Below are 27,887 nucleotides of genomic sequence, written 5' to 3' on the forward strand. Positions count from 1 at the left end.
TTAGGCTATTTACATGTATTTTACGCTTCGTATAACGTAAAAACCCTATAACGTAAATGTTCTCGGAACGGATTATTTATTATCTAGTTGTAGGGGCCTCTACTGTACTAGAAATATTAAGGAAAAAATATGTTGTTTTTTAAAAAAGTGGTAATTTATGAGAAACGAAAAAAACCCAAAATAAAACAATTTTGTAAAATTAGGTTGGGGAAAAAGTTATATTATAGGAATAAAGTCATAATAAGAAAATAAAATTTAAAAAAAAACAACAGCTGTAATTTTACGAGAATAAAGTCAAAATATTCTGAGAAAAAAATTATTCTCACAAATTTACGACTTTATTCTTGTTACATTACCATTTTTTTCTAAAAAATGTATGACTTTATTCTTGTAAACTTGTGACTTCTTCTCATAAATTTACGACTTTTTTCTTGCACATTTACAATTTTATTCTCGTAAATTCACGACTTTTTTCTCATACATTTACAGTCTTGTAAATTTATGACTTTTTTTCTTGTAAATTTAGGGATTTTTTCCTTTATTCTATAATTATTATATATTATTTTCATAAATTTACAACGTTTTTTCTTGCAAATATATGACTTTATTCTTGTAAATTTACAAGGTTTTTCTCAAAAAATTATTACATTGTAAGTTTGTGACTTTTTTCTCGTAAATTTACAACAAATTTACAACTTTTTTTCTTGTAAATGTATGATTTTTTTCTCATAAATTTACGGCTTTATTCTTGTAATTTTGTACCTTTTTTTCTTGTAAATTTATGACTATTCTCGCAAATTTATAACTTCATTCTCGTAATATTACAGAGTTTTCCTCATAAATTTATGACTTTATTTTTGTAAGTTTGTGACTTGTTTCTCGTACATTTACGACTTTTTCTTGTAAATTTACCACTACTTTTCTTGCAAATTTACGGGGAGGGGAAAACACCCAGAAAAGCAAGCAGAAATAAGCAACAAGTTAAATAAACAAGCACAAGCAGCAAGAAAGTAGACATTTATTCTTCACCAGCATGTGAATGTTTCAGCACAGCTAAAAGATTTTGACTCCTGTGTGTGTTCTCATGTGTAACGCCATGTTTGTCTTTTGAGTGAATCGTTTCCCGCAAACGGAGCATATAAAAGGTTTCTCTCCCGTGTGCGTCCTTACGTGTATGACCATGTGCGACTTTCGAGAGAATCTCTGGCCGCAGACCAAGCAACTGAAAGGTTTTTCCCCAGTGTGCGTCCTCATGTGACACACGATGGTCGCCTTTTGAGAGAATCCTTTCCCGCAGACGGAGCAAATAAAAGGTCTCTCTCCCGTGTGCGTTCTCATGTGTACTAACATGTGTGACTTTCGAAAGAAGTTTTTGCTGCAAACTGAACAACTGAAAGGTTTCTCCCCGCTGTGCGTGCGCATGTGTCGGGTCAAGCAGCTCTTAAAGGAAAAGCTTTCGCTGCAAACTGAGCAGTTCAGTCGTTCTTTACCCGTCTTCTTCGTAGAGCATTCAGAGTGTTTGTTGTCAGTGTGAGTCCTCAGATCGCCTTCACAGTCCTTGTCTGCTTGTGATCCTCCACAGTGGTCTCCATCAGCTTCTGTTGTCATGTGTTGTGGTGAGCTGCTGCTGCTGCTCGGAGGCTCCGCCCCTCTGTTCTCCTCACTCCGACAGTGATGAAGCTGTGAGGACTCAGGTGGTTTGTCTTCATGGTCTTCAGTCTTCACAGAGACACCAGTCGGTGGCAACTTGGTGAGATCAGCCTCCTCCCGTCCTGGAAGACACTCTCCCTCCTGAGTGATCCAAAGTTCCTCCTCTTCCTCTTTAACGTGGGGGGGCTGTGGCTCCTCCTGCTTCAAAGTGGAGTACCCTCCCTGTGGCTGAGGAGAACGTTCTTCTTGTTGACGAATCAGCTGCTGGATGTCTGCAAGAAACAAACACACTTTAGCTCTTTTCACTGATTGTTGATGCATCATTCTTGTAAGTTTACCACTTTTTTCTCATAAAATTCACGACGTTATTCTCCTAAATTCATTAGTTTCATTCTCATAAATTTGCACCTTTTTTTCTCATAAATGTACAACAATTTTTCTTGTAAATGTCTTACTTTGTTCTCCTAAATTTACAACTTTTTTCTTGTAAATTTACACCTTTTTTTGTCCTAAATTATAAATTTTCTCATAATTTTTGAAAATACATTTCTGGGGATCATAATAGACAAAAAATTTGTTTGAAATCTCACATTAAATATATACAACAAAAGGTGGCGAGAAATATCTCTATATTGAATAAAGCAAAATATGCTCTTGATCAAAAATCACTCCACACTCTGTACTGTTCCTTAGTATTACCATATCTAATGTATTGTGTGGAGATATGGGAAATAATTATAAAAGCAATCTTCACTCACTCACTGTACTGCAAAAAAGATGGTGAGGATCATTCATAATGCCAAGTATAGAGAACTTACAAACCCTCTATTTTTAAAATCACAAATATTAAAATTTGCTAATTTTGTAAATTTAGAATAATGAAAATTGAAAATTGCATAAATTGCTAGAATAATGCATAAAGTTAATAATAATTTGTTACCCAAAAACATCATAAAGTATTTTTCAATCAGAGAGGAGAAATATGATCTTAGAGGAAAATTAAACTTAAAACACTTTTATGCAAGAACAACGCTGAAAACCCACAGCATTTCCGTGTGTGGAATTAAATTATGGAACGGATTGAGTAAAGAACTCAAACAATGTACAGAGATGAGCAAATTGAAAAAACAATACAAGCAGTTGATGTTTGCTAAATACAAGGCAGAAGAGTCTTGATCATCACAATGATTGTTCTGTCATGCTTGGTTTTTATTTTTATTATTTATTATTACACTGATTATTATATAAAAACATGACATGGAATGCAGGAAGTGAATAACATGTACTGTACTAGATGTAGAATAGATGGGGGGTAGGATTAAATAAGCTTTGCTTCTTCCTACTCCTTTTGGACACGTGGAACTGTGAAAAAATGATTCATGAGATGTATTCCATTGTAACCTTCATGTTCAAATAAACTAAACCAAACCAAACCAAACCAAACCAATTTACGCCTTTATACTCGTAAATGTATAATTATTTATCATAAATTTACGACTTTATTCTCGTAAATTTACAATTACTTCTCATGAATGTACGACTTTATTTATGACTTTATTCTTGTAAAATTACAATTATTTCTCATAAATTCATGACTTTTTTTCTCATAAATGTACAACTTTATTCTCATAATAAATGTACTTGATTTACGACTTTATACTCGTAAATGTATAATTATTTCTCATAAATGTACAACTTTATTTATGACTTTATTCTTGTAAAATTACAATTATTTCTCATAAATTCATTACCTTTTTTCTCATAAATTTATAATTATTTCTCATAAATTTACGACTTTATTCTCGTAATAAATTTACGACTTGATTTACTTTATTTACGACTTTATTCTCGTAAATTTACAATTATTTCTCATAAATGTACAACTTTATTCTCGTAAAAAAAATCACGACTTTATTTACTTAATTTATGACTTTATTTCTAAATTTACAATTATTTCTCGTAAATGTACGACTTTTTTTCTCATAAGTTTATGACTTTAATACTGCCTCTAGGTCACGTGCTTGGAACCGAGCAATACACGTCAACAGCGTACAGTGGCCGCCATCTTGGATTGTGTATTTACATTTGCAACCTAAAGTGTTTCAAACGACTGAGTAGGTTTGCGGAAATGAAAACATACCGTCAATGTGTAACACAAACTGAGTCTTGTAAACAGCTTCCAGTTGTTGTCGTTGTTGCTCGTTCTCCTCTCTCGTTCGGGAAAGTTCCTCCTCGTACGCCGCGATCGTTCTTTCAAACAGCGCCAATATGTCATCAGCCGCCGCCATCAGTCGCTCTTTCACCAACTCTTTCAGCATTTTATGTTTTTATGTCGTCTTAATGACTTTGACGTCGTTCTTTCTCTGCCGCCTTCTGTTGAAGTGTCGCTGCCAACTTCCGCCTTTCCTTCTTCGATGGAAGTTTTTTCAATGACTTTACTCTGCTGCCATCTTGCGGTGGTAACGAAGACGGCTCAATACAGCATGAGAGCACACCAGACAACACTTGCATTATTTTGATAATACGGGGAATTTCCCAGCAAAAATCATATTTAAAAAATAATAATATTAATAATATTTTAAAAAATATATTATTGTTATTAAAAAATAGTATGATAAAATATTATATAAAAATAAGGAAAATTGTTTTTTTTTCCACCAGAATTTGTTTGGAAATTTAAATTATGTGAGAAATAGCTTTTTTCTACCAAAATTTCAATCAGCAATGCCGCCCCGTTTGAATAAAAAAAAAATGGTAAAAATACGAGAAAGGTCATATGGTGGCCGAGTGGTTAGCATGTTGGTCACAAGACCTGGGTTAAAATCTCCGTTGAGCATCCCCGTGTGGAGTTTGCATGTTCTCCCCGTGCATGCGTGGATTTTTTCCCGGGTACTCCAGTTTCCTCCCACATTCCAAAAACATGCATGTTAGGTTCATTGGCGACTCTAAATTGTCCATAGGTATGAATGTGAGTGTGAATGGTTGTTTGTCTATATCTGCCCTGCTATTGGCTAGCGACCAGTCCAGGGTGTACCCCGCCTCTCGCCCGAAGTCAGCTGGGATAGGCTCCAGCATACCCGTGACCCTAATGAGGATAAGTGGCATAGAAAATGGATGGATGGATGGATGACTTCACTGCATCACTGTTACCCAGAATGTTATCCAGGACGGACGTACTGCAAGATTTCAAAGCATTTCACTCCTCAAAGACTTTTCAACAGTTCAACAAAAGGAGGAGACATTGACAACTTTAAAATATGTACTGTAATTTTAAATAAAACAAAAGTACACATTTCAGAGTGGCCTTTTATTGTGGGCAGGCTAAGGCACACCTGTTTAGACACCTGTCATGGTGTCTAATCAGCATCTTGATATGGCACACCTGTGAGGTGGGATGGACTATCTCAGCAAAGGAGAAGTGCTCACTATCACAGATTTAGACAGATTTGTGAACAATATTTGAGAGAAATGGTGATATTGTGGATGTGGAAAAAGTTTTAAATCTTTCAGTTCATCTCATAAAAAATGGGAGCAAAAACAAAAGTGTTGCGTTTACATTTTTGTTGAGTGTATTTACATAATCACGACAGTAAGATCAAAGTGAAACTTTCACATCGTAGGACTTAAGACTTTACATCCAAAGGCTCCGTACATCAAACTGTCCACTTGCACAAATAAACCAATAGTTACGACTTACAAACAAACCAATATTTATTAATAAAGTAATACTTACGCTTCTCCAGCTTTGCGCTGTAATGTTGACATTTTTAAGGGGTGGATGGAAGTGCGCTAAGAATGTTGGGATATGATGGGCCACAAAGGATGGTTTGAATGCAGACTTCTTTTTGTCGGCCGCATTTGCGCGGTTGAGATGACGTCATGCAGCCCACAAACGCGGACTCGTAGGCTTCAGACCCCGGATTTAGACAAAGCCTATGTCTCTCAACTAGCCTAGGAACGCCGCGAGGAACTGGATGAAGTGTAGGAAGTCTGGCCTTCCCTGCTTAGGGTGCTACCCCCGGGGCCCGACCTCGGATAAGCGGTAGAATATTGATGGATGGATGGATGGATGGATACTACTCAGGTTATGTATTGAGGAATGATGTGTATTTTTCTTTATTGCCATATTGAACTGCGATAAATCTTTGGGACGTAAGTACATTTTAATGGTATTACAGATATATTACAAATCATTTTGAAATGCAAGAATCAGCGCACACACAGTAAACAAACATCTACATTTTCCCATCCCAAGCCCACCCATCAACCAGCAGATCAATGTTTTCACAATTTAATTGGTGATTCAATGCATCAGTCATCATTAAGATAGGATGTTATTGGCCCAAACTACGCATGCCAGAAGAGGGGCTGGTACTTTAATATAGATTTATAACAGAAATTGATTGGCTACTGTGCCACAGCAGACCAGGTAAACAGCTGTCTATTGGGTCCATTGAGGTGTCAGAAGTTCACAGTAGAGAAGTCTTTAGGTATCGAGGTGTGGTAAACACGCTGAACCAATTTACGATCAAGAATATGTGGAAAATATGACGAAAAAGTGTGCAACAGCGGTCAGTGTGTCTTAATGGAACTAAGCCTCAGCGCGGACTAACTATTTACATTCTATGGACCATTTCCAACAGGACAGGATTTTGTCTGAATTTAATGTACATTTGGAATACTTTGAGGCTTCCAAGGTGAGTAGTGTTCATGTTATTTCCAACTAGTCTAACTTTAGTTAGAATTACCTTCCGATGTAATTGTATCCTGGAATGGTGTATATCAGTCGATATAAAACAAGACCTTGAACTGCTCACCATGATTCACAAAGCACGTCTTGTGTGTTCTCATGTGTCCAAACAAAAAAGGAACTCAGAGAAAATGTATCCCCACAGACGGAGCAGCGAATAGGTTTGTCGCCCGTGTGTGTTCTCATATGTGACCCCATATTTACTTTTTAACGAAGATGTTACCACATTCTGAACAACTAAAATGTTTTATGTTTTTCTCCTGAGTGTGTTCTCATGTGTGACATCATGTGCGCCTTTTGAGTGAATCTTTTATCACAGTCTGAGCAACTGAAAGGTTTTTCTCCAGTGTGTGTCCTCATGTGCCTCAGCATTGCTGATTTACAAGAGAATTTTCTTGCGCAACATGAGCAACTAAAAGGTTTTTCTCCAGTGTGTGTTCTCATATGTATTACCATATTTACTTTTTTAGAGAAGCTTTTATCACAGTCTGGGCAACTGAAAGGTTTTTCTCCAGTGTGTGTTCTCATGTGTGTCAGCATTGTTATCTTCTGAGAGAAGTTTTTATTGCAAAATGAGCAACTAAAAGGTTTTTCTCCTGTGTGCGTTCTCATATGCATGTTTAAAGATGACACTTGAGAAAATGCACTGCCACAAACTGAGCAACTGAAAGGTTTTTCTACTGTGCGTCTTCTCGTGTATTTTACCAAACTTTGCTTGTCATTGACTGTTTCACCACACATTAAAGAACAGAATGGTCTTTCTACTGAGTGTGTTTTCATGTGTGACAGCATGTGTGCCTTCAGAGTGAATCTTTTGTCACAGTCTGGGCAACTAAAAGTTTTTTCTCCCGTGTGTGTTTTCATATGTACTACCATATTCACTTTTTTAGAGAAGCTTTTCTCACAGACTGTGCAACTAAAAGGTTTTTCTCCAGTGTGTATTCTCATGTGTGTCAGCATTGTTATCTTCTGAGAGAAGTTTTTATTGCAAAATGAGCAACTAAAAGGTTTTTCTCCTGTGTGCATTCTCATATGTATATTTAGAGATGATACCTGAGAAAATGCACTGCCGCAAACTGAGCAACTGACAGGTTTTTCTCCTGTGTGCGTTCTCATGTGTTTTACCAAACTTCGCTTGTCATTGAATGTTTTCCCACACACTGAACAACTAAAAGGTCTTTCCCCTGTGTGCGTTCTCATGTGTTGCGTCAAATAGCTCTTATAAAAAAAGGTTTCAGAACAAACTGAGCAGGTGAAACCTTTTTTACCTGTCTTCCTTTTAGAGGAAGTGTGAGTCCTCATATCACCCTCACTGTCTCTATCGCTGCTCAAAGGTTCTTGGGTGTCGTCCCCGTCTCCATCCTCAGGAGAGTGTGACGTTGTGTCGTCACTATCTGATAGTGGAGCTAAGAGGTTGTCTGCTTGTGATCCTCCACAGTGGTCTCCATCAGCTTCTGTTGTCATGTGTTGTGGTGGGCTGCTTCGTGGAGGCTCCGCCCCTCTGTTCTCCTCACTTGGACTGCGATGAAGCTGTGAGGACAAAGGTGCTTTATCTTCATGGTCTTCAGTCTTCATCGAGACATCCGTCAGTGGCAAGGTGCTGAGATGATACTGTCCCTCCTGAGTGATCCAGACTTCTTCCTCTTCCTTTTTAACATTGAGGATCTGCGGCTCCTCCTGCTTCAAAGTGGCGATCCCGCCCTGCGGCTGACAGGAATGTTCTTCTTGATGATCAATCAGCTGCTGGACATCTGCAGGACAAATGGAAAATTATTGTGGAATCATTGGTTTAACAAGTTTGTTAGTTTGTTAGTTACGGCAACCACTGCTCCCCCGCATTAAGAGGAGCCAGGTGAGGTGGCTTGGGCATCTGGTCAGGATGCCTGCTGGACACCTCCACGGGGGGATGAAAATAGGATTTTAGACACCTTCCAGTCAGGTTATAGGGCCTTTCATAGCACTGAGTCTGCACTTTGAAAAGTTTTTAATGACTGATCCTGGTGGGTCAGCCGTCTTAGTGCTTTTAGGCCTGACTGCTGCCTGACACAGTGGACCATACTATTCTTTTATCTCGCTTGGAAAACTGTGTGGGTGTCAGGGGGACTGCCCTTGAGTGGTTTAGGTCTTACTTGTCAGGGAGATGCCTTACTGTGGGACTTGGTGACTCCACCTCGTCTACTGCCCCCCTGGACTGTGGAGACCCCCAGGAATCAATCCTGGGGCCCATCCTATTTGCTCTATACCTAACCCCACTTAGTACAATTTTTAGAAAGCATGGCATCTCCTATGACTTTTATGCAGATGACTGCCAGATCTACTTACCAATTACAAGAAATGACCATGCCCCCGTGAAACCCCTTCTTGAGTGCTTAAGCGACGTCAAGGTCTGGTTGGCTCAAAATTTTTTAAAGCTCAATGAGGGGAAGACAGAAGTCATCGTCCTTAATAATAACGACCCCCTCTTGAACTTGGGCCCCATCAAGAACCAAGTCAGTTCCACAGCCACCAGCCTTGGCGTCATAATTGATGGTGATTTTAAACTTAATAAACAAATCAACGCCGTTGTAAAATCCTGTTTTTATCATCTTCGGCATCTATCCAAAGTCAAACCATTTTTATCATTGCGACATTTTGAACAAGCCATGCACGCTTTTATCTCGTCACATCTGGACTACTGTAATGCCCTTTATTCTGGAATAAGCCATAAATGACTCTCTCGCTTACAGTTTGTCCAGAACTCTGCAGCACGGCTTTTAACAGGAACCAAAAAGAGGGAGCATATTACCCCAATTTTAGCTTCCCTGCACTGGTTGCCTGTGCGTTTTAGAATTGATTTTAAGATTTTATTGTTTGCTTTTAAGGCTTTGAATGGGCTGGCCCCTCAGTACATCTCGGACCTCATCCAAATTTACACTCCAGCGCGCACTTTGAGGTCCGAACGCCAGCTCCAACTGTTGGTGCCTAAGACCAGACTTAAGACCAGGGGAGACCGGGCCTTTTCTGTAGTCGGCCCAAAGCTGTGGAACACTCTCCCCCCTCATGTAAAAACGGCCCCCACAATTGAAAGCTTTAAGTCTCGTCTTAAAACCCACTTTTATTCTCTGGCTTTTAACTCGGCGTGAGTCGTGTGGTCCTCTGTGTCTTTTATTCTTTTTTAGGTTTAATGGTTTTTATTTATATTCGTTTTTTAATTTTATTTACATATTTATTTTGTACCTACTTCTTGGATTTATTGCTTTTATTTCTTGTTTTAAAGATTTTACTGTTGTACGTTTCTTTGTTTCTATTTGATCTATTAGTTTTTACTGTAGTAATTTTTACTTTTACTTATTATTTATGGTTTTACTAGTCGGTGCAGCACTTTGGAAACAGTGTTTATAAAACGTGCTATATAAATAAAGTGGATTGGATTGGATTGGCTACTACTCAGGTTATGTACACTATTGAGGAATGACGCGTAATTTCCTTTATTGGTGAACGTCTATATCTATATATGGGTACGGAGGTTCCACTCAACAGTCATGGAAAAATCATAAGACAAGCCTTGTTTCTTCAATTTCTTGTTCATTTAAATGCCAAGTACAACTAAACGTGCATTTGTTGGGACAAATATAACGATGACAACAATGTCTTTCTTTTTGTTTTCTTGTTAAATTATAAGGTATATTTATAATATGCTGCTGCAATTTAAAAAAACAAACAAACAAAAAAACAGCTGCAGGCACACTTTGGACACTCCTGACTTCTATGAAGCGGTATGAGGAAGTCACCAATCTATAGTTTTCTGTTGTGAGGCAATTCATTCTGTGAATTTCCCATTTTCATGAGCATTTCCGAGTTCCAACAATATTTTCACTTTGGTTTAGTATAAATTTTCCTTCTCATTGCTCACTACTAGGCCTGTCCTGATAACAAATTTTGCTGGTCGATAATTGTACTACATATTATTATCGATGTTCAATATTATCGCAACAATTTTGAGAATATTTTTCTCCATTCATTGTAGTCATGAGGTGTCATTCACATTTTAACCACTAGATGGTACTGACGTATTGTATACGTCAGTGTACCTGCGTGAGCCACATTAGCTTGACACAGAAGTTGCCTGTATGTATGTTTTTGCAATTTATCCAGTGACACGGTCTACTCTGTGGGCACGCACCATTTTGAACTGTTTTGCTTGTATTGGCCTCAGTAAGCGTTGACTGTCGAGACGAAGGCTCCACTGCCCGAGCACCATCAATCAGTGTTTTTTTTCCCCAGTTGAGAAAACTGTCCGTGTCGTTCGTCGGTGTTCATGCACTCACCGTGTTCATTCTGTTTAAAACCGAAATATTCCCACATTGTGGCTGTAGCATTCGCTTTTGTGCTGTCATTCATGATAGCGTATGATGGCTCACGGCGCTATCTGCAGCTAGGGTGGTAGACATATGCCATAGGTAGTATCCATCCAGCCTGTGTCACAGATAGACAAGCAGACACGCATACACACATGCACATGTGAATTTATCAAGGGCGTCATAATTATCAACTTGTTTTTTAATTAATCATTCAATTTATTAAATAAAAATTATTTATTAATTGATTTATCGTGACAGGCCTACTCACTACAAACTTGAGAGCGTTCAGACTCTGCTCCCCTCGACACAAAAAAAAAAGACAGCCACCTTCCTCTACGTTTTTTGTTTGTTTCTTGAACTTTTTTCCCTTTATGATGGACTATCTTATTAATAATTTTTTCCGAAATTCCAATTTGCACGATGCGAGAACAGCAGATGTAAGCGACATTTTCTCTCTTGACTAGACATGATTTCTAGCTACAAATACGCTCGCTTGCCCCCCCTTCTGTTTGAGCCTGTGAAGACAGCAACCGGATGTAACGTCACATTCAACCAACCCGGTAATATAAAAACATTGTATTAGAGGTTATCCAGCTCTTTTCCTCACTTGGACGGTGATGAAGCTGTGAGGACTCACATGGTTTGTCTTCATGGTATTCAGTCTTCACAGAGACACCGGTCAGTGGCAACTTGGGGAGATCAGCGTCCTCCCACCCTTGAAGACGCTCTCCTTCCTGAGTGATCCATAGTTTCTCCTCTTCCTCTTTAAAATGGGGGGGAGGTGGATCCTCCGGCTTTAAATTGGAGATCTGGACATCTGCAGGACACAAATGATTTTTATTCTAAAAATTGAGGTTAAATTTACAATACCAGTCCAAAGTGTGGACATGCTTACACACTGCAATCAATGAGGCCTGGTAATGCATGTGTAACCCAATTCACTTTAATGCTTGTTTGCAAAAAATTGCTTGCTCACATTTTTTGTCTCACTCCCATGCCTTCTTTTTGCATTTTGAAGATCTAGAGCACAGGTGTCAAACACAAGGCCCGGGGGCCAGATGTGGCCCGCCACATCATTTTATGTGGCCTGCGAAAGCTGGGGAATAATGCATATCAATAATGCACTTCACCTTTGTCCTTCTAAACGTATTTGAGCCGTCATTTTGACAGAAAAATGTTACTGCATGCAGTTCTTCTAAACGTCAGTATTGCCTAATCATGCAGCAAGATATTCCACGCATTTTTCAAAAATAAATACCATGACCATGACATTCTCACTTCACTTCTCATTTCTCAGCAAGTTATCCATCAATTTGTTAGTACAAATATAATAATCAAATGCATGGGCAATTGTGTAATAATATCATGAGGTTCTATTCAAATTTATATTCATATATACTGACAGTTACAAGTGGCCCTCTGATGGCAGCCGTAACTGCGATGTGGCCCTCAATGAAAATGAGTTTGACACCCCTGCTCTACAGCCTCCTTAAGATCCAACAGTGTAAAATGGAAATTCTTGCCATTTTCAACTGGTCTTAATGTTTCCTTTAAACCTTTATCGTGTTTATTAAATAATTGGTCACTTATACAGTTGGGGCATTTAAGTGAAATTAACATTGACATGAACAAAAAGATGAGTTGACCTAGCTGACACAGCTGGACAAAACTCGTTCATGCAGTCTGGTTACTCTTTATATTAAACATGGAAAATGTGTTAAATGATTATGTACAACATGTAAACATACCTCGCGTATGTAGCATAGTTTTTGTGGCGCAAACCTCCGGTTGTTGCTGTCGTTCGTTCTCTTCTCTTGTTCGAGAAAGTTCCTCCTCGCCCGAAGCCATCGTTCTTTCACACAGCTCAGAAATGTTGTCATCTGTCAATTATTTATCAACTATTTCAAGTGTTTATTTTTTTCCCCAAGATTACTTTGTCGCCTTCGCCATTTTCCTCGTGTCCTTAACCAATCAGTACCGAAAATACTATACGTTCTGCGCATGTGCACAACGCGTCTACATCCGGTCGGCAGCTCGTCGACCCAGGCTGGATTCCAATAGCGGTGTAAGTCGCCCTCTGCATGTGGGATGAGTGGAAGTGATTACACGGAACGTCTAATGAGAGATGTGGTACTTGTGTGACCCACATTAGCTCTAACGAAGAAGTGTAGAAGTTGGCCAGTTTGTACATTGTTAGCTAAGTTCCAACCTGTTTCCAGTAAAAGACGTTCCTGATCAACATTTATGTATCACGGAAACATTACAGGACACACCTTACCTTTTTCATCCTCAGCCCAAGCAATCATGGTTCCACCACAAGTTGCAGGTGTAGCGCTACACTACAGTATATTGTTGCATTTACGATACCAGTCAACTGTTTGGACTATTTTCAGTGAGGACAGGTAATGTAGGTGTAACCCAATCTGCTACACATCAGCACACATGCTAGATTTTGTAGCTTTTCGTTATCTTTAATGCTTCCAGATAAGTCTGGGAAACAATAGCTAGACACTTTATTAATCTCAAAGAGAAATATAGATGAATTTTTGACAGATTCATGTACAGAGAAGAATGGTACACAGCTGCAGGGCCTCGTCTTCCATATGGGTGCAGGAGCACCTACACTGCCAGTATAAATGCTTTGACAAATCTGAAGAGACATTGGCAATCAGAGACCCTGACACTTCATCTGGCATCTCCAATAACACCACACCCCCACTCCACTTCACTAAACCAGCTTACTCCTCAGCGGCTATGACTTGATATTTTGGAAACTACACGAGGCACACCCGCTAAACACAGACTGCTCGTGATGAGACTGGATGCTGCCCTCTCATGCCCCAAGAAGATAGCTATCATTAAATGCTCGGGTCACCAAAAGGCTGGCTCTCTGATTGCTGATGGAAACAATGCAGCTGATTTAGAAAGTTACGGGATATGGTGTGGGGGACGACAACTAACTCAGGTGAGTGACAAATCCACAGATTCATGCCCCAAATTTTCTGTTAACACTATGCTTTCGCTACAGGAAAAGGCTACGACATCCCGACGAGGCTTTCAGACGGAGCCTCCAAGGACTCGGAAGGGATTTATCGATCACACTCATCTCAGGGGAAGTGGCGGCACATGTTATTTTTGAAGTCATAACATTATGAGTAACAAACTAAATAAAATGAAGTAGTATTTTTTTTTAAATTAGGTTGGGGAAAAGGTTCTATTACAAATATTCCTGTAATACATATATTACAGGAATAAAGTCAAAGTATTGTGGAAATAAAGTCATAATTAGAAGAAGAAAAATTACAAAAAGAAAGTTGAAAGAGTTGTAAAATAAAAAAAAACCCTGCAGAAATGAAAAAAAAAACAGCTGTATTTTGATGAGAATATAGTCATATTTATATTTATTTACAAAAATAAACTTGTAATTTTAGGAAGTAAAATAATGTCATCTTAGTAGCATAGAGTCTTATTTTTTATATAAGGAAAAAACAAAATAAAGTTCACATTTTTTTAAAATTAGGTTTAGCAGAAAAAGGTATAGTATTATCAGAATAAAGTTATAATTACTAGGACAACATTTGAAATGGTTGGAAAATAAAAAAAAAAACAGCAAAAATGGAAAATAAAGTTGCAATTTTATGAGAATAAACTCATAATATTAAGGGAAAAATAATGTCATTTTAGTAGCATAGAGTTGAAATATAAAACTAAAATATGTTTTTTTAAAATGTCATAATGTTCTGAGAAACAAGCAAAAATAAATAAAAAATTAAATTGTTATTATGTAGTTCAGGGAATAAAGTCATAATATTAAAAGAAACGAAATACAAAGACTATTTAAGAAAAAAGTTTCAATATTTGGAAAAAAACAGCAAAAATTGTTGGAAAAAAGAGCAAAGACCAAAGTTGCTATTAATAATAGGCTTTTTCTCTTACAGTCGATCACACAGCTGAGATGCAGTTCTTCTTGAAATATAGAACGCATTAGCATATCTACACGTGTTGCTTTACAAATGTCAAATCGGCAAAGTTCCATTCTTTCGCACTCTTTTTTGTATTCTTTCGCACTCGCTGTAAAGCCTACATTGTTCTTTACGTCACACTGTGTGTTCTGCTCCTCCTCCGTTTCCGTAGTTTTTTCTTTCAGTTCCCCATAAAGACGGAAGACGAAGGGCCAAGACCACTGAACTACTGTATTGCTGTATAGAGTTCAGTGGCCAAGACGGCCAATTGTAACCGAGTAAAAAACACTGAAAATGTTGAAAGAGTTGGTGAAGGAGCGACTAATGGCGGCGGCTGATGAAATATTCGCTTTGTTTGAAAGAACGATAGCGTCGTACGAGGAGGAACTTTCTCGAACAAGACAGGAGAAGGAGGGACATCGGCAACAACTGGAAGCTGTTAGCAGGACTGGAATTACGACACAGATTGAAGGTTTTTTCACTCACACGTTCCATGTCTCATAAGAAAACCAATGACATAACATAAATGAGGTATGATTATTAAATCACACTACCGTAAAAAAAAATCCAAGATGGCGGCCACTGTTGATGTGGAGCAGAGTCTGTTACAAGCGATGTCCCAATTCAGGGTCTGCATCCTTCCAAGGAGCCAGCCCAGGGCCGTTTCTAGCTTTTAAGATGCTGTTTGGAGACCCCTCGTTTGTCAATCTATGGGTGAAACATCTTAAGTTGAGCCACACAGGCAAGTTCAACTAATAAAAAACTACAATACAAATAAAACACATTGAGAGCGGTTATAACAATGTTTACTTTCAATAAGAAAGTACAGCAAAGCAACATATATTTTAAAGTGCAACAATGAAAAGAAAACAACAGTAAAGATAATTCTCATTTAACATCAAAAACCTCACATTTACCAGCAATCAAAGAAAAACACTGGGCTCCCAGAACCAATACAAATATCCAGTAAGGCCGCACCGGGGTCCTCTACTATAGGGCTGCAACTAAAAATTATTTTATTAGTCAATTAATCAAGTAAGTTTGTGCATGTGCACAAACATGTGCCCTTCAAATCAATATGAAGCAAAAACAAACAGTTAGTGGTTTGGTACGCAACATATCAGAAAAGAGGCAAACATGCCCGTCACTGTTTTCCAAAGTCAAAGCTGATGTGTGTGAATATCATATTTTGCACAAACATAATAGGTCTGCTTTCATGGATGACGAAGAAAATGGAAAAATAGCCACACGACGAAGGCTGAAATCAGGATATTTCCATTTTTTAAATCATAAAACTATTCATGAAATACCAAAATAGTTGTTGAATAATTGGATTAATTGTTGCAGCTCTACTATACTATGAATCGAGCTTAACTTATCCAGGATGTCCTCTTTGTTTTCCGACTTAACCAAGCCAAACATTTAAGGTGTGGGATAAGCAGCACTACGGAGCTGGATACCAACTAATTGAGTCAAGTCGTGGTTTTCTCATCTTGTCGTCAGCTCGTTCACATCAAGGGGGTGGAGTTAGCAGCAGTGCCCAATCACAAACATGAACAATGTACTGGTAGGTCAGCGGCTTACTTCACTCAGGAAGAACAATATGATACACTCCTGATCAAAATGTTAAACCATTTGAAAAATGGCAAGAATTTACATTTTGCACCGTTGGATCTTAAAGGGATAGTTTGGATTTTTGACATGAAGTTGTATGACATCCCCATCAGCAGTGGATTATTTCAACAGTGACTTACCCCCCCCATTTGGACCTGCAAGTCCAGTTCTGGACGGATTTCTGTGACAAGGAACATAGTTCTGCTTAGTTGCTGGGTCATTTAAGTAAAGAATTTGGCTTCTCAAAACAATATGCGCTCAAGAGTAATACATTTGCATCATACAAATGCCTCCTCAAAAAAATCAGACCCCACAAATCGCTTGGCGTCATATTTGTCTCCTGCCGTGTCCGTGCACTCTCTGTTCGTGTGTATGTGATGAAGACGCTTGCATCTTCTTCCGCTGTTGAATACACGTAAACAAGATGGCCGTGGCGCTCCGTCGCATACACACCAATACAGAGGCGACAGTGCGCAGGGACACAGCGGGAGAAAAATGTAACGGCAAGCGATTTGTGAGGTCAGATTTTTTTGAGGAGGCATTTGTATGATGCAAATGTATTACTCTTTCGAACGTATTACTCTTCTGACCCCTCTGTCTGCTTTTTTCTTCTTCTCGATCCCCCCCCCCCCCGCGCTTCAGTCGGGCCGCTCCAAATTTGCATTACAATAAAATGTCAAAGTCAAATACAAACTCTGTAACAGGAGAAGAGTATCGCATATATTTCCCTAGCAGAGCAAATCTGTTTAGCATGTAAGGGCGTCTAGATCAACAATACAATTTGCCCCATTGGCTGGACAGGACAAAAAAAATAAAGCACCAAAATAAAAAATAAAGCACCGAATCGGAGCAGCCGTTGTCGTTGAATGATGACATCACTTTTCAGAGACAACGGATTGGTCAGTGGGTGGGGCCTTTATAGGCTTTTACAGTGGGCTGTAATGTTATTGGCTCTGATCTTACATTGCCAGAACCTAACCTACAGGCAAGCAGTTTAGCTCCAGTGTATAAATTACCATGGTTTCGTATGCTCCTAAGAAGTGAATCAGCTTCGTAGTATGGCATATCCCAACTTAATCTTCAAACTCTTCCACGATTAGGAGAAGTCCTGCTTCGTGGTACAGGCCACAGGTCTGGACGCACCAAGACAGTGTGATTACAAGTACAGTACAGTGAGAGTACAAATATGGAATTTAACACTTTGACTTCCTAACATTTACTTTGAATGTTGGTCCTTGTTTTGTCCAGATCATGTAAGAAAAGCGTTGTCTGCACAGATCATAGTTATTGTTTTTCTTGTAATCTGTTCTTGTAATTAGAAATAGAATAAGTTGAATTTTTGTGGCCTCAAACAAAACAACAATGACAAAACAAAAACAAAAAAAAGCTGTTGAATCAAAGTCCACAATTACCGAGCTTCCACAATCACTCCTGTTTGTGTCCCGCAGACGTCCAGCAGCTGATTGGTCGTCAAGAAGAACTTCCTACTCGGCCACATGGGTGGAGCTCCACTTTGAAGCAGCCCTCCCATGTTAAAGAGGAAGAGGAGGAGTCACAGACATCACAAGTTAAAGAGGAAGAGGAGGAACTCTGGATAACGCAGGAGGAAGAGTGTCTTCTTGGGAAGGAGGAGGCTGATCTCACCATGAAGTTGCCACTGACTGTTGTGTTTGTGAAGACTGAAGACCATGAAGACAAACCACCCGAGTCCTCACAGCTTCATCACAGTCCAAGTGAGGAGAACAGAGGGGCGGGGCCTCAAAGCAGCAGCTCGCCACAACATATGACAACAGACGCTGATGGAGACCACTGTGGAGGATCACAAGCAGACAACCTCTTAGCTCCACTATCAGATAGTGACGAAACATCTCACATCAGCATAAATATGGAACCGCACATGAGAACACACACAGAAGAAAATCATGTTCATTGCCCAGACTTTGGCAAAAGCTTCACTCAGAAGGTAAACAGGCTATCACACAGAACGCACACAGGAGAAAAACCTTTCAGTTGCTCAGTTTGTGGTACAACATTCTCTCATAAGACAACAATGCTAGCACACACGAGAACACACACAGGAGAAAAAACCTTTCAATGCTCAGTCTGCGATAAAAGATTTTTTCGGAAATCGGTTATGTCGGCACACATGAAAACACACACGGGAGAGAAACCCTTTAGTTGTTCGGTTTGTGATAAAAGATTTTCAGAAAAAATTAATTTGCTTTCACACATGAGAACACACACTGGAGAAAAACCTTTTAGTTGCTCAATTTGTGATGCTAAGTTTTCTCATAAGGTAACAGTATTGTCACACATGAGAACACATACTGGAGAAAAACCTTTTAGTTGCTCAGACTGTGGTAAAAGCTTCACTCAAAAGGTAAATATGGTATCACACATGAGAACACACACTGGAGAAAAACCTTTTAGTTGTTCAGACTGCGGTAAAAGCTTCACTAAAAAGGGAAATATGTTATCACACATGAGAATACACACAGGAGAAAAACCTTTTAGTTGCTCGATTTGTAGCGATACATTTTCTCACAAGTCCTCTTTGAAGAAACACCTGCAGAGTCATTGATGAGCTACTGTTTTTTTTTTTTTCTCAAGCAGGCAGGGTGAGTGTCATATTAAAACAGGGATGTCCAAACTTTTTCTAGGGCCACACACTGAAAAAAATTAAAATAAAAAGGCCTCTTTGATATTTTGAGATAAGAATTTATATATATTAGTATGAAAAGTATGGAATTTGATTTGTTAAATTTTCCAGATCTGGAAAAGTATGGAGAAATATGTTTTGAAGACTGCTACCACCGGTCTGTTTTCTAAACTATAACATTATAAATAACTAAAAAATAAAATTAAAAAAAAGCAATGGACCTGTTTTGTAACGTGCTTGCTACGGCAGCTAAGATGTTTGTCCGGAAAACATTTGGGGAGATTGACAGGTTGACTGGCCAGCCTCTGCTCTTATCCGCCTACAACACTTTGTATGAGGTACTTTACTAAGATATAATCTCCTGGAAATGATGTGGTGAATTAATGGCATACATATTCAGAATAAAGAAAACAAATGATTATGGCTGTCAAATCTTAAAATCAGATTAATAACAGTTTTAAAAATATAAACTCAACACTTTTGTTTTTCCTCCCATTTTTTGTGAGATAAACTCAAAGATCTAAAGCTTTTTCCACATACACTATCACCATTTCTCTCAAATATTGTTCACAAATCTGTCTAAATCTGTGATCGTGAGCACTTCTCCTTTGCTGAGATAATCCATTCCACCTCACACGTTTGCCATATCAAGATGCTGATTAGACACCATGATTAGTGCACAGGTGCGCCTTAGACTGCCCACAATAAGGCCACTCTGAAATGTGCAGTTTTGTTTTATTGAAGGGGGAGGGCGCCACACACGCTGTCTGCCATCTGGCCTGAACAGTGTAAACCGGGATTCATCCGTGAAGAGAACACCTCTCCAACATGCCAGGCGCCATCGAATGTGAGCATTTGCCCACTCAAGTCGGTTATGACAACAAACTGGAGTCAGTTCGAGACCCCGATGAGGACGACGAGCCTGCAGATGGGCTTCCCTGAGACGGTTTCTGACAGTTTGCCCAGAAATTCTTTGGTTATGCAAACCGACATCTTGATATGACATGAGATGGTAGCATGAAAAAGCAGGGTTGCTGTGTTTGTTGCCGTTTCTGTGGAACTTCTAGGCCTCTTGGTCAGTCTAGCGTCGCTTTGTATGTTTTCGTCTACTTTGTTTACCATTGGCCATTTTCTGTGTGTGCTTTTTCCCTCTGAGAACCGAGAACATTCATTGGTTCAAACTGCGGAAATACGCATCAACCAATGAAAACGGTCAGCTGAAACAGCTTTCTTGCAATGCACGGGAATAGTTATTGTCTCTTCCATCAAGAAGATCGCATTCACGAAGAAGACTGGCACGTTTATTTGATTTGATAACTCAAGCGTTAGACATCTGTTGTGAAGTTTGTCAGCCTAACACGATGACACGAATGAAGTATGCGAATGAGGTCAAAATAATTGAAACCAGACATATATTACGAATGAGAACTGTGATCGCGAGGATATGAATGGAGACGACTGGGAAGCTGAGGTGCAGATCCCTTCGCCATTAAACAAGAGCAAGAACCCTCAGGTTTGGTTGTAAGTATTACCACCGCTTTTATTTTTCTGTGTATTCAAAATAGATATTTAATTTTTACATTTATGGTGGGCCCAAAAACATGACTATTCTAACACAGTCTATGTAGTCCAACAGAAACTTTGTTTGCAAGCATGTTAGCATTTCACTCCAAAAATATTCAAATTAAATTCACTGCCTCCTATTCATTTTCAAAATTTAAGATTTAGCAGGTAATTATTTTGATGACTTGCTACTGCCAAATTTGGCCTGCTTTTAGGCCCCCATTTCGAACCCTGCAGCTGTGATATTCCAACATGGGTTTTAAATATGAAAAATAAACATTTCATGCTCGATGCTATGTTATAAGCATTGGGCAGCCGATTTTTTACTTGTAACTTGTCTATGAATACATTTTAAAAAAGTCTATGGGTGTATTGTTTTCTTACCTCTGCAGGAGGTTATGCTTACAATACATAACATCATACTTGTATTTTTGCACAGCCTGGATGCCCTCACTCAAGCCTTCTTGATTAAAAGCATAAAAGTACATGTAGTCAGTATATAAGTCAAGGCTGTGTGTTTTGCATTAAATTTGATCTTCTCTATTGAAAACAGCAGTGAATTCCAAGTAATATGTATATATGTGATTAATGTATACATTTTTACCACAAGTTCTATATTTCACATATAGCTAGCATCGGGGAACTGGCACCCTACCGAAAGGCAGCTGAGCTTGGGCGAGATGTGCCTCTCACTGGAGATATTGAATATGGACGAGGACAAGGACTAAGCAGCCAAAAAGGTTCTGGGAGACGGACGAATCAGATGAAGATGAAGAAGCAGTTCTGTCATCCAGGCAACAGGTACATCACTTTGACATGTGCATTTGTAAAATTTGGTAACCAATTTTGTTCCGATTTTGATTCAACAAGTCTGCAAATAGGTGAGTGACATTCTTAGAACACCCCACTCAGAGAAAATAGAATGACCCATTATCTCCTGTTACTGTAGACATCATTTGACATGGGTCACCTGGGCATACACAGGGGTGTTTTCAAATGTGTCCAGCACTTATTTCCAGGCTTGTTGAAGGTGGACCATACACTTGCAACACACAAGCATTGATGTTGTGACACTGTTGTTTACACTGCTGCTTCTTGGATTCATCTCCGAACCGTGATTACCATGCCAATGGAAGCGCTGTTTATAATAAATGCTCTGCCCACAATGTAAGCGTTTTATTCACAGTGATAAAGCCGATCCAGTACTTAAAATTGTTTTACTTTGCTAATTTTAGCACAAGAAGAAGAAGGCCACATGAAATGCCGTCAATGAAGAGGCTAAGAATCAGCTTAGGGCAAAAGTTGCCCTTGTAAGTACAATTATCTACATGTAGCGTAATAATTGATTTAGCCATGAAATATATATATTTGATATCATTTAATTTAAGTTTTCTTTCCAGGAAGCGCAGAATGATGCTCATGATCTGCAGGTACAGCGTTTGAGAGCAGAAAATCGGACTCTGAAAAATGTCTTGGCTGTCATGAAGGGTACGTGTAGGTTTTTTATATTTGGAAAATGAACAAAACTGATCAAAGGATAATATGATCATATGATATAATATGATAAAATATGATGATAAAGGTTGGTTATTCATCCAGGAAAGAACAATCGTAATAAAATAAATCTGGACAGCTGGGTATATGATTCAGATGACTGACGTTGTGGCACCTAGTGGTTTATTAACAGGTTTATTCATTGAAAATTCTGTTTATGAGTTGCATCTGTCAATAAACCACTCTGTTGAAGGCACCAGGGAGGTGCCACAATGTCAGTCATTTACATCATATATCCAGTTGTCCAGATTTATTTTATTAGTATGTCTGCAATTTGCTACATTCAATTTGAAAAGTTTAAGCTTAGCACAGCTTCATTTTTAAATAATCAGGGCATATTTGAATAAAGTGATACATAACTTTGAATGGATCTCTTCTTAATGCAGGGCTTCCAGAGATGTTACAACTCATGGATAGATTAACCTCTTGCCACAAAATTAAGGACAATCAGCTGTGAGCAAGGGAGCGGACCATGAAGGGAGGCAAGAATGGCCTACTGTACCCGCCCTCCAGATGCCAACTCCATTTAGGAACAGCTCATTCCCACCCGGGAGCCCAGCCCTTCACACGACATCTGTAAGGTCCCCACAAGGCAAGCCATCGTCACCATGTAAAGCAAAACCTAGAGGAGAGGCCATACCTATTTTATGTCACTGTTTATACTTTGTAATTATTGTAAATAAATAAATGAAAGATCATTTTTCTTTGGAATATCATGTTGCAGTTGTTCAATTTGATGCCTTAAGAGCATATGGCACGTTAAACCTAAATCCTCAACAATTTTGTCTTAAGAGTTCTAATGTTTCCCTTGATGGTGGTAGTACATAACGATTTCATAAACTACAACATAACTTCAACTAAAATAATGAGCAAACTTTTTGAGGATTTCACTGTTAATGGTCCTTAATTGCTTATGGGGATCACAGTACATTTCTTGCACCCAGCTAAATGGTGGTAACTAGTTCAAGGAAAGCATGGTTCAGCTCTGGCAGGAAGATTGTCTAATGGACAAGTATATATTCTTTCCATTTAGGCAACAACTTCTTGATATATCAAGAAGTCTACTTCTCTAATTTTTTTAAAGCTATAGCTTTTAAAAAAATTATAGAAGTAGAACAATTTCTTTAGGACAGTTCTTTAAGACAATATAGAACTGTAGAATATCGAGTATAGAACGATCTCTATAGAACTACCTTTAGAACATAGTTCTATAGAATTCCTAAAGTCCCTATTGAATTTTCTATAAAATGTTTTTTTAGAATTTCTTCTTGGTGTGTTCTATAGAACATTTTTATCAGGGTAATCTTCCACATTGAGTTGTCTTGAATAACCGTCGCCAGATAGCAGCAGTGTGACTCGTGTAAAACCTCCATCAAAGAAGAAAAAGTTCAGCCTTCGCCTTTTTCTTGATCAAAGGCTTCGAGACGAGTGATGGGAAACTCGATTGCTGTCATTACTCGAGTCTTTATGAGTCACTAACTGACGTGAATTAAACAGAAGACCACAAAACACATTTTGATGTCGAAGTTCAACAGCGAGGTTGCTTTACTTATGTGAGACGACTACGTCAACCTTGCAAAGACGCAAAACGTTTCCTTCCATCTGGAGAACGGTAAAGGTTTGCTTTAAGGGTTACACTGTTGCAGCTGTTTTTCCTTTTCTCTCCAATGTGGAACTTTACGTCACCCTGTCGCTTCTGCTCCTTTTAGGCTTCCGTGGCTCCTCATTTCTGTTCCCCAAGAAGACGCGAGACAACGGAAGACGACGCAGTGTGATCATTCAAAATGTTTAAGCGACTAACGGCGGGAACTGATTAAATATTCGCGGTGAAAGAACGGCAGCGTCGTAAGAGGAACTTTTTCGAACGAGCAACATCGACAACAACTGGAAGCTGTTTGCAAGGCAGGAATTACAATGCACAGTGAAGGTATGTATGTTTATACCTCTATATCTTTTTACGTACAATACAGTAAATTAATAATCCAAAATGGCGATCAGTATATTCCAACATTCGTTGCTTGTCAAGATCTGAGAAAATAGTTAAACATGGCTGCGCTACGTGTAGGAAAAAAGGGCGACTTGAAATGTAAATACAGCTTTTTCACAAACTCAAACTACAGTTGTAATTTTTTCTGACTTAATTGCAACGATTCCGGAATATATACTGCTTTTCCAATCAGTCTATTCCACTTCATGTTCTTCATAGATAGTTTAAAGTACTACTACCATATATACGAGGATTAGAAAACTATATAATTGAGTCTGGGCGTTTTAGAGAAAATAAAATATTTACAAATTACACTGTATTTTATTTTTTTGCAATTAACATCTCTTTTACAGTTTCATAATCCACCACATTTTCAATCACAGCATCTTTGAATCCAACTCTTAATTCTTTATCTTGTTCAAGTAACAACAGAATAGTCTCCCAAGACAAATCATCCAGAACTATACAGGGATCAGTGTATCTTTAATCTCACTTAAGGTTTTTGTCTTTGTGCCCAAAATGTTTGAATTTCTTTACAAAAACAATAAGGCATGAGCCAGATTTCCTTCTCCGTGCTTACAGCGCCAACAATTAGGTGATCCTTTTAGCCCAGATGAAACAATCTCAGAGGGGACCAGTAATAACGATGCAAGATTTTAAATTGTATGAGTTGTACCCTACGGGTGTCACAAGGAAGTCTGTTCACGAGACGAGACGATACAGCAGATTGGGTTTACGAGAACGAGACAAGATTTTAACATTACTTTTAAGAGGAGTACAGTGAAAAGATACAGTATATGACAATACCTTGCAATCTGCTAATTGAGTCTACGGTACACATGTCTGCACTCTAGCGATCCCACCTCCACCCACCGAGGCAGAGCCTGTAGGACTGACGAGGAAAACAGACACGCACACACATGGAAATATATTAAGTAAAATTTATTGTGTGATTAATTTATTATCGGCCCTATTATCATCCCAGGCCTATTGCCCACGAGACATTTGCTTTATACGCGAAATCTCGTCTCGTTTTAATCTCACGAGAGCTTGCGACGCCTCTACAGCACACTCTTGACATTCTTTTATCTTTTTAAAGGTCCCCTCCCAGCTCTTTTTGTCTATTGTGATATTTCATTTTCTTCTCCCATTTCATCTTAGTTACATTAAGAGAAGCATCACTTAAAGTCTGTATCAACATTGCATACTATGGAGACACCTCATGGCCTTTTTTTATATCTTAAAATAACATTATCAAAAAATCCCGAGTCACAGGAGCTGAGGAGTCGCATTGGTATGCAGATATTAGGGCTGCACAATATTGGCCAAAAATAAAATCCAAATTTTTTTCACTGAAAAGTTCTATTTTCGGTTTCTTTTTTTTGTGAAAACTACAATAAAAAAAAAAAGAACAGAATGGGTTATTTCAAATATTTTTATTTTAGAAAATGGCAAACAAATGTCCCCTTTGGGAATGAAGTGCAATTGAAGTACAGGGTCAGGCAAAATGATCTGACACATTTGTACGTTAAATAAAAGGCAAATTTAGTAAAGAAAGAAAAAAGTGTTTTTATTTTGGAAAAGTACATATAATGCCATTTTGCTTTGTTTCTTTATAATGCCATTGTTTTTCGTTTCTTTTTCAGTTGCTGCCATGATTTGGACTGGTGAGCATCGCGCTTTCATTGTGGAAACGTTTTTAAAACAAACAAATCTGTAACTGCAACACAACGAGCGTTCCGTTTGCACTTCAATCTTGGTAGACATGATCCCGTACCAGCTCGAAACACGATCTTTTTATGGGTCACCAACTTCAGAGCTACTGGATCTGCATTGAGTGTGTGCACAATAATGGATCCCATTTGACTGATTTAATTTTTAAAACATAATGAAACAGAATGGCATTATACGTACTTTTTGAAAATAAAAACACTTTCTTGTTTCTTTACTTTATTTGCCTTTTATTTAACCTACAAATGTGTCAGATCTTTTTGCCTGACCCTGTATAAATCCCCCTTGGGTTTATTAAAGTGACAATCCTTACAATCTCTTTGACCAAACAAAGATGAATCCCTTAAAGCAGAGGTAGGGAACCTATGGCTCGAAAGCCAGGTGTGGCTCTTTTGTTGACTGCTTGTGGTTGTCAGACATGTCTAAACACAATAAAATATATTTAATTAACTTTTTTCACGGACATTTTAAAGTAAAACATGACAGAAACCAGTGTTAAAAATAACGTTCAGAATATAAACTTGCTTATGCATTTTTAATCCATCCATTTTCTACTGCAATGCGGGTGGCCAGAGCCAATGCGAGCTGTCCTTCTGGTATTTTCCAGGTCAGACACCAAGACTCTATTATTACTGGATAATGCCTCGTGCCTCGTGAGGTCAAGAAGTAAACTTCTCTCCTTTTAATGAACTAGTCAGCTAGCGAATTCTGCAGAGCCAACCCTTTTGACGAAGAAGATGGTGAAAAGAAAGACAGATACGGCGTACGGTGCAAAACCATGCAGAACCAGGAGTTGCAGTAATGGTAAGAAGTATTTTATTTATTGTTGCTTAGCTTCAGTATAACAATGTTATCAAAAAGAATACATTCAAGGCAAGGCAAATAGCACAATTCATACACAAGGTCATTCAAAGTGCTTTACAGGAAAGAAAAAATACATTCAGTTATCATATGCACACTTGAATAGAAGTGTTTTCAGCTTGGATTTGAACATTGCCAAAGTTGAGGATTGTCGCACATCTTCTGGAAGACTGTTCCAGATTTTGGCAGCATAAAACTGAAATGCAGCCTCACCGTGTTTAGTCCTGACTCTGGACACCCACAGGAGACCACTCCCTGATCTTCTCAGAGCTTGAGATGGTTTATGTGGCTCAAACGTTTCAGAGATGTACTTTGGCACAAGACCTTGAAAAGACTTGTACACAAGCAGAGCTGTTTTAAAGTCTATTCTCTGAGCAACAGGAAGCCAGTGCAGAGACCTGAGTACTGGACTAATATGGTCATATTTCCTAGTTCTAGTCGGGACACTAGCAGCAGCATTATGGATGTACTGGAGCTGTTTTACTGCAGGTTTAGAGAGCCTGGTGAGAAAGGTTGTTGCAGTAGTCTAGCTGGAGACAAAGGCACAAATTAGTCTCTCTAAATCTGGCTTAGACACTATTCCCTTGATTTTGGCCATGTTTTGTAGGTGGTAAAAAGCTGATGATGTTATTACAAGTAATTTAATGTGGCTGTTAAAGTTCAGATCTGAGTCCATTATTACCCCTCGATTACCCCTCTAGGTTTTAGAGAAAGAGTCTCAAGATGACTAATAACACTTTATCTTTGATTGGGCCAAAGACAATGATTTCAGTTTTAGATGGAGAAAGTTGTTTTCACACTGATTTGTTTGATGCAGTGACAAAGTAAATCTGCAGGACCATGTCCACCTGACGTCAGTGACAGGTAGATCTGAGTGTCATCTGCATTGTTGTGGCAGGACACATTGCAGCTGCGTATTAGCTGGCCTAAAGGAAGCATATACAGATAGAACAATAGGGGTCCCAGGATTGACCCCTGGCGAACCCCACAGGTCATAGCCATTTGATCTGAGACAGTTACCAATTCAAACAAAGTACTTCCTGTCCTCCAGATAGGACTTGAACCAGTTTAGAGCAGTACCAGAGATTCCCAGCCAGTTTTCTAACCTCTGTAAGATCACATGGTCAAATGTGTCAGGGATACATTCAAGTCCAGCAGAACTAAAACTGTGAGTTTTCCTGCATGTGTGTCCAGACACGTTTCATTTGTCACCTTT

The 27,887-nt window shown here is 38.7% G+C and overlaps 3 protein-coding genes across 4 annotated transcripts; 1 reads left to right on the forward strand and 2 right to left on the reverse strand.

Moving 5' to 3' along the window:
* Nucleotides 1-1,053: 1,053 nt before the first annotated feature.
* On the reverse strand, nt 1,054-4,032 carry LOC129179898 (zinc finger protein 37-like). The gene is made up of 2 exons (XM_054773726.1): nt 3,791-4,032; nt 1,054-1,922 (listed from the first exon to the last, which is right to left on the reverse strand). The coding sequence occupies exons 1-2, from the start codon at nt 3,966-3,968 to the stop codon at nt 1,054-1,056; spliced, it is 1,047 nt and encodes a 348-aa protein (XP_054629701.1). The 5' UTR covers nt 3,969-4,032.
* Nucleotides 4,033-5,925: 1,893 nt separating this feature from the next.
* On the reverse strand, nt 5,926-12,707 carry LOC129179619 (gastrula zinc finger protein XlCGF57.1-like). Of its 2 annotated transcripts, none has more exons than XM_054773072.1 (3): nt 12,489-12,707; nt 11,378-11,557; nt 5,926-8,151 (listed from the first exon to the last, which is right to left on the reverse strand). In XM_054773072.1, exons 1-3 carry the CDS (start codon nt 12,586-12,588, stop codon nt 6,638-6,640), a joined length of 1,794 nt encoding a protein of 597 aa, XP_054629047.1. In that variant the 5' UTR covers nt 12,589-12,707; the 3' UTR covers nt 5,926-6,637. The 2 variants fall into 2 exon arrangements, with proteins under 2 accessions (XP_054629047.1, XP_054629046.1); XM_054773071.1 differs by having other exon boundaries at nt 11,348-11,557.
* A 2,154-nt stretch (nt 12,708-14,861) lies between these two features.
* Nucleotides 14,862-22,746, forward strand: LOC129179622 (gastrula zinc finger protein XlCGF57.1-like). Its single transcript, XM_054773074.1, has 6 exons — nt 14,862-15,174; nt 17,765-20,496; nt 21,168-21,339; nt 21,774-21,848; nt 21,939-22,026; nt 22,479-22,746. The coding sequence occupies exons 1-2, from the start codon at nt 14,997-14,999 to the stop codon at nt 18,895-18,897; spliced, it is 1,311 nt and encodes a 436-aa protein (XP_054629049.1). The 5' UTR covers nt 14,862-14,996; the 3' UTR covers nt 18,898-20,496; nt 21,168-21,339; nt 21,774-21,848; nt 21,939-22,026; nt 22,479-22,746.
* The last annotated feature ends 5,141 nt before the right edge of the window (nt 22,747-27,887 follow it).

Source organism: Dunckerocampus dactyliophorus, chromosome 4, assembly GCF_027744805.1.
Source record: "Dunckerocampus dactyliophorus isolate RoL2022-P2 chromosome 4, RoL_Ddac_1.1, whole genome shotgun sequence".
In the NCBI taxonomy this organism is placed as follows: Eukaryota; Metazoa; Chordata; class Actinopteri; order Syngnathiformes; family Syngnathidae; genus Dunckerocampus; species Dunckerocampus dactyliophorus.

Bases quoted from the DNA above. Each gene is read 5' to 3' on its own strand.
- LOC129179898 (XM_054773726.1), bottom strand. From the start codon at position 3,968: ATGCTGAAAGAGTTGGTGAAAGAGCGACTGATGGCGGCGGCTGATGAC. The intron at 1,923-3,790 runs GTATGTTTTCAT...TGTTTCTTGCAG, and splicing joins GTTTGTGTTACACATTGACG to ACATCCAGCAGCTGATTCGT.
- LOC129179619 (XM_054773071.1), bottom strand. From the start codon at position 12,588: ATGGCTTCGGGCGAGGAGGAACTTTCTCGAACAAGAGAAGAGAACGAA. The intron at 11,558-12,488 runs GTATGTTTACAT...TGTGTCCTGCAG, and splicing joins AACTATGCTACATACGCGAG to ATGTCCAGATCTCCAATTTA. The intron at 8,152-11,347 runs GTGAGGAAAAGA...TTTGTCCTGCAG, and splicing joins ACAGCTTCATCACCGTCCAA to ATGTCCAGCAGCTGATTGAT.
- LOC129179622 (XM_054773074.1), top strand. From the start codon at position 14,997: ATGTTGAAAGAGTTGGTGAAGGAGCGACTAATGGCGGCGGCTGATGAA. The intron at 15,175-17,764 runs GTTTTTTCACTC...TGTGTCCCGCAG, and splicing joins AATTACGACACAGATTGAAG to ACGTCCAGCAGCTGATTGGT.